The sequence below is a fragment of the Oncorhynchus gorbuscha genome, linkage group LG18, assembly GCF_021184085.1.
Source record: "Oncorhynchus gorbuscha isolate QuinsamMale2020 ecotype Even-year linkage group LG18, OgorEven_v1.0, whole genome shotgun sequence".
In the NCBI taxonomy this organism is placed as follows: domain Eukaryota; kingdom Metazoa; phylum Chordata; class Actinopteri; order Salmoniformes; family Salmonidae; genus Oncorhynchus; species Oncorhynchus gorbuscha.
In genome coordinates, this window is record NC_060190.1 from 32,308,770 (window position 1) to 32,322,746 (window position 13,977).

Sequence of the window (13,977 nt, forward strand, 5' to 3'; positions counted from 1 at the left end):
ATACACACAGACATCATTCAAACAGTTTTAGAAACTTCAGAGTGTTTTCTATCCAAATATACTAATTATATGCATATTCTAGCTTTTATGGCTGAGTAGCAGGCAGTTTTCTCTGGGAACCTTATTCATCCAAGCTACTCAATACTGCCCCCCAGTCACCAAGACGTTAATGGCCCCAGAGTAATAGGCATCTGTGGATAAACACAAGGTCATGGAGTACCCACTCACTGGAACAAGTAGAAGAACTGCATAAATGCTTTAGCATCTAGGAGCAAAAAACCTCTGTCTTTTAATGTAAACTTTGCAAAGGTTTGGTTCAAGTGTCTATGTATGTAATGCTATGAACATGATACTTTGTGTGTGTGTTTGTGCATTTCTGTGTGCGTATGTGTTGACTATGTCCAGACGTGTGATAATGATGATGATGATGAGGCTGCAGGTGAAACAATGCTTCTTCTAGGGATGTTCTGCTTGTCTACATTTCTCTGCATTCAGTGACCCTCTCTCCCACCCACACCCCTGCCTCTATCTCATCATCTTAACACCACTGTCTACCAGGGGATGAGAGTGTGGGAGTTCTCCCTCTTCTCTAGCTTTTCTCTTATTATTTTTTAAGAATATTAATAATGTGCAAAAAAGAAGGAGAGCATCAATCCCCCCTTCCCCAAACACAAACTAAAAGGGAAGTTGAACGTTTCCCCACAGGGGGCCACAGAGCCCCATCCAATTATTCACCTCACTCTCACTCGCTCTCATTACCGGATGGGAAACGATAAATGGATAAACACTAGCCAGAGTGAGCCACGGGACTGCAAAACACTGGCGTACCAGGCCTGGGTCATGTTCATTAGGGCATGCAGCAGAAAAACAAGTGTTACTGAAGTCCAGGTGCCTAATGTTGTTTGGTGACTAATGAACATGGCACTGATATCTTTGTTTCTAAACACTCAATCACATTATTACACGAGTCATGGATTTGGAGTTGATTGATTGATTTATCTGACAGTTTAAAAAAAAATACAAATGTACACATTTTAAAAAGTTGACTGATATTAAAGTAAATTACTTCCATTGTGGTACAGACATTTCATAGATACAGATACATTTCATAGATACAGACATGAAAATTATTCTATGGTTGTCATCAGTCAGCTTTTGACATTAGATTTAAAATAAGTTTTGGTAGGTATGGCTTTAAGTTTTTGTGGTAGTTTGATCCACTTAACAGTGTTGGTATATAGAAAGGTATTCTTACCGGATAGACACTTAAATTTGAGCCAGATGTCTGGGGGCTGAGTCAGTAATAATTCTGTGGACCAGACCGAGATGAATTAATACAACCCTTTTTTTCTCTACAGATAGCCAGCCTAATTGTAAAGGAATATGAGCTCGAGACTATTTGGTTGGATTCCATTTTTTATACATATTTACCGCATTCATTAATTTCTATTTCAATAATTTCCTCATTTGGATTGAATCCTGAACCCATACCCATGGTTAAAAAAGTATAGCTTGTATGCATACTGTAATATACACAACCGACCTGAACTACTTTGCACACAGTTAGAGCTTGAATGAAGGGAAAACCTTGACTGGCTGAATGTTCTTGAACAAGCATCCGCCTCTTTGTATTATTGTCAGTTTTGAACAGAGGGAAGCACAAAAGCCGAGCTGTAACCAGGGGGTCTTTTTTTATTCCAGGAGTGGGAAAGCAGCACTCTCTTTTCTCTCTCTCGCACTGTCTGTGTCTGGAGGGGTGCAGTACTGAGCCATTTGTTTGTATCTATAACTTTTTACATTCTCTGCCTTTGATCCCAGTGTCTGTGTGCTCTCGTCTGACTTCCACTGTGAACGCTATTATCTGATAAGGGAGGCCACTAAATTTGTCCTTGCTTTGTTCCCACTGTGTTCCCACTGTTTCTTTCAAGGGGGTGATTGCTGTCAGCCCGCCAACACACACAAACTAACTGCTTTAATCCATGGTGAGCCCAAGCACAGGAACCTATCTGATCAATTTAAATGGTCAATTAGCCACATAGTGATTATGGGGCACAGTGTTTTGTCTTCTACATCCTATTGGATGTAGTTTAATTGCTATCTCTTCTCCCCTTCTCTCTCATTTGCATTCCCTCCCTTTCCCTCTCACTCTTTCTCCCTCCCATTTTTCTCTGTTTCTCTTTTGGCGCTCCTCACTTTGGCCTTACTGCGATCTAACCCCTCAATTGTAGGGGGCAGTCAGATTTAGGTTGCCTGCCAAAAGGCTCTGATTTCCTTTGTAAAACCATAGACTTCCTGTGTTGATTAACAGCAATTCATTTTTTAACCAGCTATTATGGTGAATTCCAGGTTAAGCACACATTCAAACTCCCACAAATTCATCTATTTCTTTAACAGTAACATATGCTCTCGGGACTAAGGGAATGCCATAGGTCTTGTTCCATGCAAAGCTCTTTCTCAAATCTGTTGTATATATGAGATACGTCCAGAAGTATATAGAGAAACAGAGAGCTATGAGAATGTACCCATCAATCATCCTCGGTCTGTCAGTGCAGACCAGAGTGGTGTGGTACTGAGCAAGTGTTGGGGAGTAGCTCTATTTTACGCTCAATAAGGAGACCGATGTGCCATGATGGAGTAGAGGTCTCAGGGTCTTCACAGCTGCCAGCGTTATTACAGAGGGTAGAGAGAGCGCCGTTTATGCCAAGGCCAAACCAGACAGAGATGCGCAACAGGATATTACAGCTCTAACAGGAAGTAAACACAGGGAGTGGATTGGAGGCTTCCCTGTGAAAGCATTCACATTTAACCTTCATAATAAACTCCCTGTTTGGTGGATAGACAGCAAATCCATTTTCCAATTGACTGGGCGATGAGGAATCAACATCTGGTAAATGGGTTAAACTGTATGTTGTATGCAAGTGAAAGCTGTGCAAATGAAAGCTTGTTGTATCGGCATCTTAGCACAGACATCCGTTAATGGACGCTAATGGACATTTTGGCTTAAATTAGGCGGCAGTGACAGATTTTCCCCTATGACCTTTATACAGGAATGCAAAAATAGCACACAGTCCATATGGCCTCCCTTGTGCAGCCTGTTAACCAGACAAACACTCTCTTCTCAGCAAATTTTTGCTGTCAAGCGTGTCACATTCTCATGTTCTCTGTACAGTTGATATTATCCAGAGAAGGACAAACAACTCCATTTAAGTCTCGTTACACCATGGGATATCATGTGCTCATGTATTTATTGGAGTCCTTCTGACAGACTGTATATTTGAATATTCATCCTTGTCAATGTCTCAGTCAGTTAGAAACATAAATATATATAATATATTTTGATTTGTTTAACATTATTTTGGTTACTACATGATTGTGATGTCTTCGCTATTATTCTACAATGTATAAAATTGTAAAAATAAAGAAAAACCCTTGAATGAGTAGGTGTTCTAAAACTTTTGACTGGTACTGTATATACCTACTCGTGAGGTATTCAGAATCCAAAATGGTTAGCATGCTAACTAGAGGTCGACCGATTATTATTTTTCAACGCCTATACCGATTATTGGAGGACCAAAAAAAGCCGACACCGATTAATCGGCCGATTTATATTTTTTAAAAACTATATATATATATATTAATAATAATAATAAAAAATAAAAAAATTACAAACATTTTTATTCTGACAATTATGACAATTACAACAATGCTGAATGAACACTTATTTTAACTTAGCCTCAAGTAAATGATGAAACATGTTCAAATTGGTTTAAATAATGCAAAAATAAAGTGTTGTAAAAGTGCCATATGTGCCATGTAAGAAAGCTAACGTTTCAGTTCCTTGTTCAGAACATGAGAACATATGAAAGCTGGTGGTTCCTTTTAACATAAGTCATCAATATTCCCAGGTAAGAAGTTTTAGGTTGTAGTTATTATAGGAATTATAGGTCTATTTCCCTCTATACCATTTGTATTTCATTAACCTTTGACTATTGGATGTTCTTATAGGCACTTTAGTATTGCCAGTGTAACAGTATAGCTTCCGTCCCTCTCCTCCCTGGGCTCAAACCAGCAACACAACGACAACAGCCACCTTCGAAGCAGCGTTACCCATGCAGAGCAAGGGGAACGACTACTAGAAGGCTCAGAGTGAGTGACATTTGAAACGCTATTACCGCGCGCTAACTAGCTAGCCATTTCACTTCGGTTACACCAGCCTCATCTCGGGAGTTGATAGGCTTGAAGTCATAAACAGCGCAATGCTTGACGCACAACGAAGAGCTGCTGGCAAAATGCACGAAAGTGCTGTTTGAATGAATATTTACACACCTGCTTCTGCCTACCACCGCTCATTCAGATACTTAGATACTTGTATGCTTGTATGCTCAGTCAGATTATATGCAACGCAGGACATGCTAGATCATATCTAGTAATATCATCAACCTAGTGATTATAATTGATTGTTTTTTATAAGATAAAGTTTAATGCTAGCTAGCAACTTACCTTGGCTTACTGCATTCGCGTAACAGGCAGTCTCCTTGTGGAGTGCAACGAGAGAGATGCAGGTCGTTATTGCGTTGGACTAGTTAACTGTAAGGTTGCAAGATTGGATCCCCCGAGCTAACAAGGTGAAAATCTGTCGTTCTGCCCCTGAACAAGGCAGTTAACCCACCTAGGCTGTCATTGAAAATAAGAATGTGTTCTTAACTGACTTGCCTAGTTAAATAAAGGTATAATCGACGCCCAAATATACCGATTTCCGATTTTTATGAAAACTTGAAATCGGCCCTAATTAATCGGCCATTCCGATTAATCGGTCGACCTCTAGTCCTAACAGGGCCCATTAGTGAAAAGTGAGCAATACATGGTGAGCAAAACTCTTTTCAGTTCTTTGAGTCTCAACAAATCAAAAGATTTCAAACCGTGTGTGTGTGTGTGTGTGTGTGTGTGTGTGTGTGTGTGTGTGTGTGTGTGTGTGTGTGTGTGTGTGTGTGTGTGTGTGTGTGTGTGTGTGTGTGTGTGTGTGTGTGTGTGTGTGTGTGTGTGTGTGCGCGCGCACACTGGCCTGCAGCAATGTTTGATAGTGTGTGTGATGTGATTTCAGGGCCTGACCGAAGGACAGGCGGCCCCATGGGAGACCGCCAAGAAGGATGACAACCGCAACAAGAACCGATATGGCAACATCATCGCTTGTGAGTACTGAAGTGACACAGATACTGAGCTAGACAAGTGTGTTTGGTGTATTTGCGCAAGTCTTTTCAGAGCTCAGGAGTCTCCTGTACTCATAGTAGACTTGACGTGTTCTACTCATTTGAAATGGTTAAATCTTCTCTCATAAGAGAAGACATTTGCAACCGTTTAAGGTTGTTGTAATTATGCCGCAGACTTTGAAAACAGTGGAGTCTACGACACTGTCATATTGATATAGAACCCAAGGCCCCAATTAATGTGATACAAGAAAAGCATATTGTCCCAAGGACATAATACTTTTTTTATTAAGGGTTTAGATGTCACTGGTGAGACACTTCCTACAAGTGAAGGCTTTTAAATAAAACATTGCTCTAAAATGAAAAAGCTTGTCACATGCTGATAGCCAACAGGAATTATGATACATTTGCTGTTAGTCAAAACGTTTTAATTTCATGGGCTTGTAATGGAAATTGTCCATCTTACTGCATGCTCCTCGTTAAAGTTTGGAAAAATCACAGTATACAGTAGGTATCTTCATTTAACATAAGTCTGCCAAGAGCGATCGACAGTTAATTGTTAGACCCCAAAAATGCTTTTTAGAAAGTTTCACTCTGCGAACTTGAACAGTCACTGTGTAACAGATTGTTATCTGATCTGGAAAAGGGAAGCACTTTCAATTACATTTCTTCTTTGCCCCCCCCCCCCAACACTGTGTAAACATAAAGCCTCCCATATGGTCATTTATAATTAAGTAGACATTGCTACCAAAATAAACAGAGTTATTGGCAAACATTTACATATCAGAGAGACTGGAGGAATCGGTGGCGATCCTGTAAAGCAGAGCTGCCCACCGGAACCACTCAAAACACAAATCTTTTAGATTCCTTTCTGTTCTTTAAATTGTCTTTATCCTCTTTTCAGGAATAGTCCCTTGCTACAGTATCATTTGTTTGGGGAGTTCTTAAAGCTGAGTACATACAGTAAAACGCTCTTGGCAGACTTATCAGCTTTGCACACCCTTGGCATTCTATCAACCAGCTTCACCTGGAATGCTTTTCCAACACTCTTGGAGTTCCCACTTATACTGGGCACTTGATGGCTGCTTTTCATTCACTCTGTGTGGTTTATATTTAATTGCAATGGAGTACTGTTTGCTATCGCTAGTAGGTGTTTTCAGAGAGGACCACATCATGTTGCAGTTGGATCACACCCTTTGAAATGAAGTTGAAGGAAACTTCACTGTCAGGCAGACCGTTGTCATCACATACAGTAGGCCTGGAACTTTTTTGGTATATTGCATTTTATTATTGATTTCTCAAGTAAATAGAACTTTGGTTTACAAGAAACTAGAGGGAGCAAAGATGTTTAGCTGTCAAGAAAATAGTATGTTCACATTGAAGGGTAAAGAATCAACATCATTTGACATTACAATGATATCGTCTCTTTCCGGGAAAAGCAATCGAGTAGGCTTTGCCTGATGCAATCTGATTCAGACACGAACCAATACTGCACTATTGCCATTGACTGAGGCAACAACACAACCCCCACTGAGTTATGAGTGTTGTGCGCTTTATTACACAAACTGTCACTCACTAGAGTCAGCTTGTGTTTGGAATCATGCGTAACACCTTCAGTCAGAAGGTGTTGTGTGAAGGAGTGCTCCCGGAATGATAAGTATCCCAGTTAAGTTCCATAAAAAAAGAGGTAACTGCCACTCTGGCGGCTCACCGGTAGTCGATTCAGTTCAAGTTGGGCTGCATATGTGTGCACGTCTGTCAAAGCACAAGCTCTTTGGAAGTCGCTCATATCTTAACTGCCATTTAATTCCTGGCACGTAACGTTGAAGTATCTTCAGAGGTTCTCTTGAAGTCGTTGCCGTAGAAATCCCTTGATGTATTGACCAAAGACTGACGATTAGCATTCTCTTGACTCTCTACTTCCCCATGTTTACTGGGTGGTTTTTGCACCTGGCATTGATGTGAAGAAAGAAAGAAACTCTCAGGAAGCATTGATTACATTTCCACAAGACATACAGGCTCCAATTCAGTGAGGTTATTAAATGCTGGGTGTTAACAACTATATGATGTAATTGGGTATAATTACGAATTATTATTATTATTATTAATAGGATGTCATTCATGCTTAAGCGCTACAATATATATGATTGACAAATTTATTAGACCTAAAAACATTCTTATTTAAAGGAACCCGCTATGATGTCCCGTACTGTGTATGGCTGCCATCTTAAGAGCTCCGACCCAACTTAGCTATTTTGTGATTATTTTTGGTGTTTATCTTTACTTTGATTGCATGAAATGTCTCCTTTATATTTCTTATGATCATCAAAAACTTTTGAACATCAGATCGTTAATTGCTAACCTCCATTTCTGCTTCAACTTCGAATCGGCTCTTTATGTACATCTGATCCAGTAGTGTAAAGTACTTGGATGACCACCTAGTAAAGACATCAACACTATGAAATAACGCATTTGGAATCATGTAAATTAGTATCCAAAATAGTTACAGCTTTGCACACTCTTGGCATTCTCTCAACCAGCGTCATCTGGAATGCTTTTCCAACAGTCTTGAAGGAGTTCCCACATATGCTGAGCACTTGTTGGCTGCTTTTCCTTCACTCTGTGGTCTGACTCATCCCAAACCATCGCAATTGGGTTGAGATCGGGTGATTATGGAGGCCAGGTCATCTGATGCAGCACTCCATCACACTCCTTGGTACAATAGCCCTTACACAGCATGTAGTTGTGTTGGGTCATTGTCCAGTTGAAAAACAAATGATAGTCCCACTAAGGGCAAACCAGATGGGATTGTGTATTTCCTGCAGAATGCTGTGGTAGCCATGCTGGTTATGTGTGCCTTGAATTCTAAATAAATCACCAACCGTGTCACCAGCAAAGCATCCCAACTCCTCAATGCTTCACGGTGGGAACCACACATGAGGAGATAATCTGTGATGGACTGTAATTTCTCTTTGCTTATTTGAGCTTTTCTTGCCATAATATGGACTTGGTCTTTTACCAAATACGGCTATCTTCTGTATACCACCCCTTCTGTATACCACCTCACAACACAACTGATTGGCTCAAACGCCAAAAGGAAAGAAATTCCACAAATTAACTTTTTAACAAGGCACACCTGTTAATTGAAATGCATTCCAGGTGACTACCTCGTGAAGCTGGTTGAGAGAATGCCAAGAGTGTTCAACGCTGTCATCAAGGCAAATGGTGGCTACTTTGAAGAATCTCAAATATAAATATATTTTGATTTGTTTAACATTTTTTTTGGTTACTACATGATTCCATATGTTTATTTCATAGTTTTGATGTATTCACTATTATTCTACAATGTAGAAAATAGTAAAAATAAAGAATAACCCTTGAATGAGCACTTTTGACTGGTACTGTATGTTGTTGACTGTTGCTAACTATAGCCCCATAGACTCTAAAACATGAAAGCCTTTAAGACTGGTATAACTCAGTTATTTTATACTCATGCTCAAAATACATTTACCCAGTGAAAGATGGGCTAATAGAAAGACAAGACTATTGCAAATGACATTAATGCTATTTATTGGATCATGACTAGCATAGCACAAATCGAAGCCAGCTAACCGGAGCTATCAAACAGCTAACCGGAGCCAGCTAATAGCTATCCCGGAGGTTATCTAACATTTACAGTACAACAATTACAACATTCTTAAACATCACAGTTACAACATAAAATTCTCTAAACCCTTAGGATATTGTCATGAGTCTCTTTTTCAAAAATAAAAATGTTCAGGAGTTAATAATTATTTTTTTTCTAGATCAAAGTAATGCACCGCCATTTCATTTTACACTCAACATGCGTTTTCTGTCTAGTATGAAATTATATAATTACTATGTTGTTCAAAACCATTACATTGACTTCAACAGGCAAGTTAGACAACTATATTGTGGTATTCAGTGTATTTTCACACTTTATTGACCTGTAAACACAGGATAAATGATGAAACAGGAAAATGTGGCTTCTCTTTGAAAGGTTCTCTCACTTATGAGAACACACAGGTGCAGGATCGCATATAGTCCCAGTGCAAAAGAAAACAGGTCTTACTGCCCCCTACTGGCCAACAGTTTTATAAACGCATCGAAATAGCTTTTCAGTAAAGGCATTATTTCCCAATACAAAAAAACAATACATAAAAACAAACAAATACACTACATCACCGCACTCCCTCTCTTGCTCTTGGTCCTCATCGTTGTAAGTCACCTTGATTTAGCACCTGTGTGTTTCTTTATGAAAATATTTAGTGAACTCCATGACAGTAGCTAAAGCAAGGAGCTATAGCAGCACACAAGTAGACTACAAATGCATCCTGGGGTGGGCATGCCCTGAGCTCGTGGAGTGAGTGATACTGGAGTGAAATTGGAGTGGGCGACAAGGCAGACGCTCCAGCATTTGTGAATTCCGCTTCAAAGCTCCAGTGAAATTGGGCACACTCTGCTCCACTCTGCTCCAGCTCCGCTGACATACTCTGATCCTGACTGGTTGTATCACCGTCTGGTATTGCAACTGCACCACCCGCGACCGGGAGACCCTACAGAGGGTGGTTTAGACGGCCCAGCCCATCACTGGGGGCGAGCTCCCAGCCATCCAGGATGTACAGTACATGCCAGGCGGTGTATGAGAAAGGTCTGAAAATTTGCGAAAGACTCCAGCAACCGAGACATGTCTCTTTCTCCATGCTCCCTACCAGCAGACAGTACCGGTGCCTCAAGGTTCAAACAGACAGACTCCTAAACAGCTTCTAATTCCCTGGCCATAAGACTGTTAAATGGCTAACAGCCACTGCTTTCTCTCTCCCACAGACAATCCACACTGACTCTATGCCCATCCACAGGTCTCTACCCACTCAAACACAACCTACACTGCTGCTAAAATTTAATTTTCATTAGATTTATTACTCCATTACGCTGCTGTCCATTGATTGATTGCCATTACCATTAGTATTTGTCATGTTTTATCTTAGATTGTCTTGTCATTTTGCTTTTCCCTCTGTTCATTTTCCCCCTGCTGGTCTTTTTAGGTTCGTTCCCTTTTTTCTCTCTCCCTTCCTCTCTCTCTTCTCTCTATCGTTCCGTTCCTGCTCCCAGCTGTTCCTATTCCCCTAATCAATCATTTAGTCTTCCCACACCTGTTCCCGATCCTTTTCCCTGATTAGAGTCCCTATTTCTCTCCTTGTTTTCCGTTCCTGCCCTGTCGGATCCTTGTCTATTGTTCACCGTGCTGTGTCTATGTATCGCCCTGTCGTGTCGTGTTTCCCTCAGATGCTGCGTGGTGAGCAGGTGTCTGAGTCTGCTACGTTCAAGTGCCTTCCCGAGGCAACCTGCAGTTCTTGATCAAGTCTCCAGTCTGTTCTCGTCATTACGAGTAGAATTATGCCTTTTGATTGTAAAGTTACTTTACTGGATTAAAGACTCTGTTTTCGCCAAGTCGCTTTTGGGTCCTCATTCACCTGCATAACAGAAGGATCCGACCAAAGAATGGACCCAGCGACTACAGATGCTCGTAACACTGCCGTCGAGATCCAAGGAGCCATGCTCGGCAGACACGAGCAGGAATTGTCTGCTGCTCGCCATGCCGTGGAGAACCTGGCCGCTCAGGTTTCCGACCTCTCTGGACAGTTCCAGAGTCTTCGTCTCGTGCCACCTGTTACTTCCTGGCCTGCCGAGCCTCCGGAACCTAGGGTTAATAACCCACCTTGCTACTCCGGGCAGCCCACGGAGTGCCGCTCCTTTCTCACCCAGTGTGATATTGTGTTCTCTCTCCAACCCAACACATACTCTAGCGAGAGAGCTCGGGTTGCTTACGTCATTTCACTCCTTACTGGCCGGGCTCGAGAGTGGGGCACAGCTATCTGGGAGGCAAGGGCTGATTGTTCAAACAATTACCAGAACTTTAAAGAGGAGATGATTCGGGTTTTTGACCGTTCAGTTTTTGGTAGGGAGGCTTCTAGGGCCCTGGCTTCCCTATGCCAAGGTGATCGATCCATAACGGATTACTCTATAGAGTTTCGCACTCTTGCTGCCTCTAGTGACTGGAACGAGCCGGCGCTGCTCGCTCGTTTTCTGGAGGGACTCCACGCAGTGGTCAAAGATGAGATTCTCTCTCGGGAGGTTCCTTCCAGTGTGGACTCTTTGATTGCTCTCGCCATCCGCATAGAACGACGGGTAGATCTTCGTCACCAAGCTCGTGGAAGAGAGCTCGCGTCAACGGTGTTTCCCTGCTCCGCATCGCAACCATCTCCCTCCTCTGGCTCAGAGACTGAGCCCATGCAGCTGGGAGGTATTCGCATCTCGACCAAGGAGAGGGAACGGAGGATCACCAACCGCCTGTGCCTCTATTGCGGATTAGATGGACATTTTGTCAATTCATGTCCAGTAAAAGGCCAGAGCTCATCAGTAAGCAGAGGGCTACTGGTGAGCGCTACTACTCAGGTCTCTTCATCTAGATCCTGTACTACTATGTCGGTCCATCTACGCTGGACCGGTTCGGGTGCTACATGCAGTGCCTTGATTGACTCTGGGGCTGAGGGTTGTTTCATGGACGAAGCATGGGCTCGGAAACATGACATTCCTTTCAGACAGTTAGACAAGCCTACGCCCATGTTTGCCTTAGATGGTAGTCATCTTCCCAGTATCAGATTTGAGACACTACCTTTAACTCTCACAGTATCTGGTAACCACAGTGAGACTATTTCTTTTTGATTTTTCGTTCACCTTTTACACCTGTTGTTTTGGGTCATCCCTGGCTAGTATGTCATAATCCTTCTATTAATTGGTCTAGTAATTCTATCCTATCCTGGAACGTTTCTTGTCATGTGAAGTGTTTAATGTCTGCCATCCCTCCCATTTCTTCTGTCCCCACTTCTCAGGAGGAACCTGGCGATTTGACAGGAGTGCCGGAGGAATATCATGATCTGCGCACGGTCTTCAGTCGGTCCCGAGCCAACTCCCTTCCTCCTCACCGGTCGTATGATTGTAGTATTGATCTCCTTCCGGGGACCACTCCTCCTCGGGGTAGACTATACTCTCTGTCGGCTCCCGAACGTAAGGCTCTCGAGGATTATTTATCTGTGTCTCTTGACGCCGGTACCATAGTGCCTTCTTCCTCTCCGGCCGGGGCGGGGTTCTTTTTTGTTAAGAAGAAGGACGGTACTCTGCGCCCCTGCGTGGATTATCGAGGGCTGAATGACATAACGGTTAAGAATCGTTATCCGCTTCCCCTTATGTCATCAGCCTTCGAGATTCTGCAGGGAGCCAGGTGCTTTACTAAGTTGGACCTTCGTAACGCTTACCATCTCGTGCGCATCAGAGAGGGGGACGAGTGGAAAACGGCGTTTAACACTCCGTTAGGGCATTTTGAGTACCGGGTTCTGCCGTTTGGTCTCGCCAATGCGCCAGCTGTTTTTCAGGCATTAGTTAATGATGTTCTGAGAGACATGCTGAACATCTTTGTTTTTGTCTATCTTGACGATATCCTGATTTTTTCACCGTCACTCGAGATTCATGTTCAGCACGTTCGACGTGTTCTACAGCGCCTTTTAGAGAATTGTCTCTACGTAAAGGCTGAGAAGTGCTCTTTTCATGTCTCCTCCGTTACTTTTCTCGGTTCCGTTATTTCCGCTGAAGGCATTCAGATGGATTCCGCTAAGGTCCAAGCTGTCAGTGATTGGCCCGTTCCAAGGTCACGTGTCGAGTTGCAGCGCTTTTTAGGTTTCGCTAATTTCTATCGGCGTTTCATTCGTAATTTCGGTCAAGTTGCTGCCCCTCTCACAGCTCTTACTTCTGTCAAGACGTGTTTTAAGTGGTCCGGTTCCGCCCAGGGAGCTTTTGATCTTCTAAAAGAACGTTTTACGTCCGCTCCTATCCTCGTTACTCCTGACGTCACTAGACAATTCATTGTCGAGGTTGACGCTTCAGAGGTAGGCGTGGGAGCCATTCTATCCCAGCGCTTCCAGTCTGACGATAAGGTTCATCCTTGCGCTTATTTTTCTCATCGCCTGTCGCCATCTGAGCGCAACTATGATGTGGGTAACCGCGAACTGCTCGCCATCCGCTTAGCCCTAGGCGAATGGCGACAGTAGTTGGAGGGGGCGACCGTTCCTTTTGTCGTTTGGACAGACCATAAGAACCTTGAGTACATCCGTTCTGCCAAACGACTCAATGCCCGTCAAGCTCGTTGGGCGTTGTTTTTCGCTCGTTTCGAGTTTGTGATTTCTTACCGTCCGGGTAGCAAAAACACCAAGCCTGATGCCTTATCCCATCTGTTTAGTTCTTCTGTGGCTTCTACTGATCCCGAGGGGATTCTTCCTTATGGGCGTGTTGTCGGGTTGACAGTCTGGGGAATTGAAAGACAGGTTAAGCAAGCACTCACGCACACTGCGTCGCCGCGCGCTTGTCCTAGTAACCTCCTTTTCGTTCCTGTTTCCACTCGTCTGGCTGTTCTTCAGTGGGCTCACTCTGCCAAGTTAGCTGGTCATCCCGGTGTTCGAGGCACTCTTGCGTCTATTCGCCAGCGCTTTTGGTGGCCGACTCAGGAGCGTGACACGCGCCGTTTCGTGGCTGCTTGTTCGGACTGCGCGCAGACTAAGTCGGGTAACTCTCCTCCTGCCGGTCGTCTCAGACCGCTCCCCATTCCTTCTCGACCATGGTCTCACATCGCCCTAGACTTCATTACCGGTCTGCCTTTGTCTGCGGGGAAGACTGTGATTCTTACGGTTGTCGATAGGTT

The 13,977-nt window shown here is 43.1% G+C and overlaps 1 protein-coding gene across 15 annotated transcripts in view; it reads left to right on the forward strand.

Annotated features, from left to right (window-relative positions):
- The window catches only part of ptprt (protein tyrosine phosphatase receptor type T), a 415,083-nt gene that overhangs the window by 367,873 nt on the left and 33,233 nt on the right, over positions 1–13,977 (forward strand). For all 15 annotated transcript variants that reach the window (XM_046310949.1, XM_046310947.1, XM_046310956.1 and 12 more), the window contains one exon: positions 5,102–5,189. In XM_046310949.1, coding sequence (XP_046166905.1) covers positions 5,102–5,189 — 88 coding nt within the window. The remainder of the gene's footprint in view (positions 1–5,101; positions 5,190–13,977) is intronic.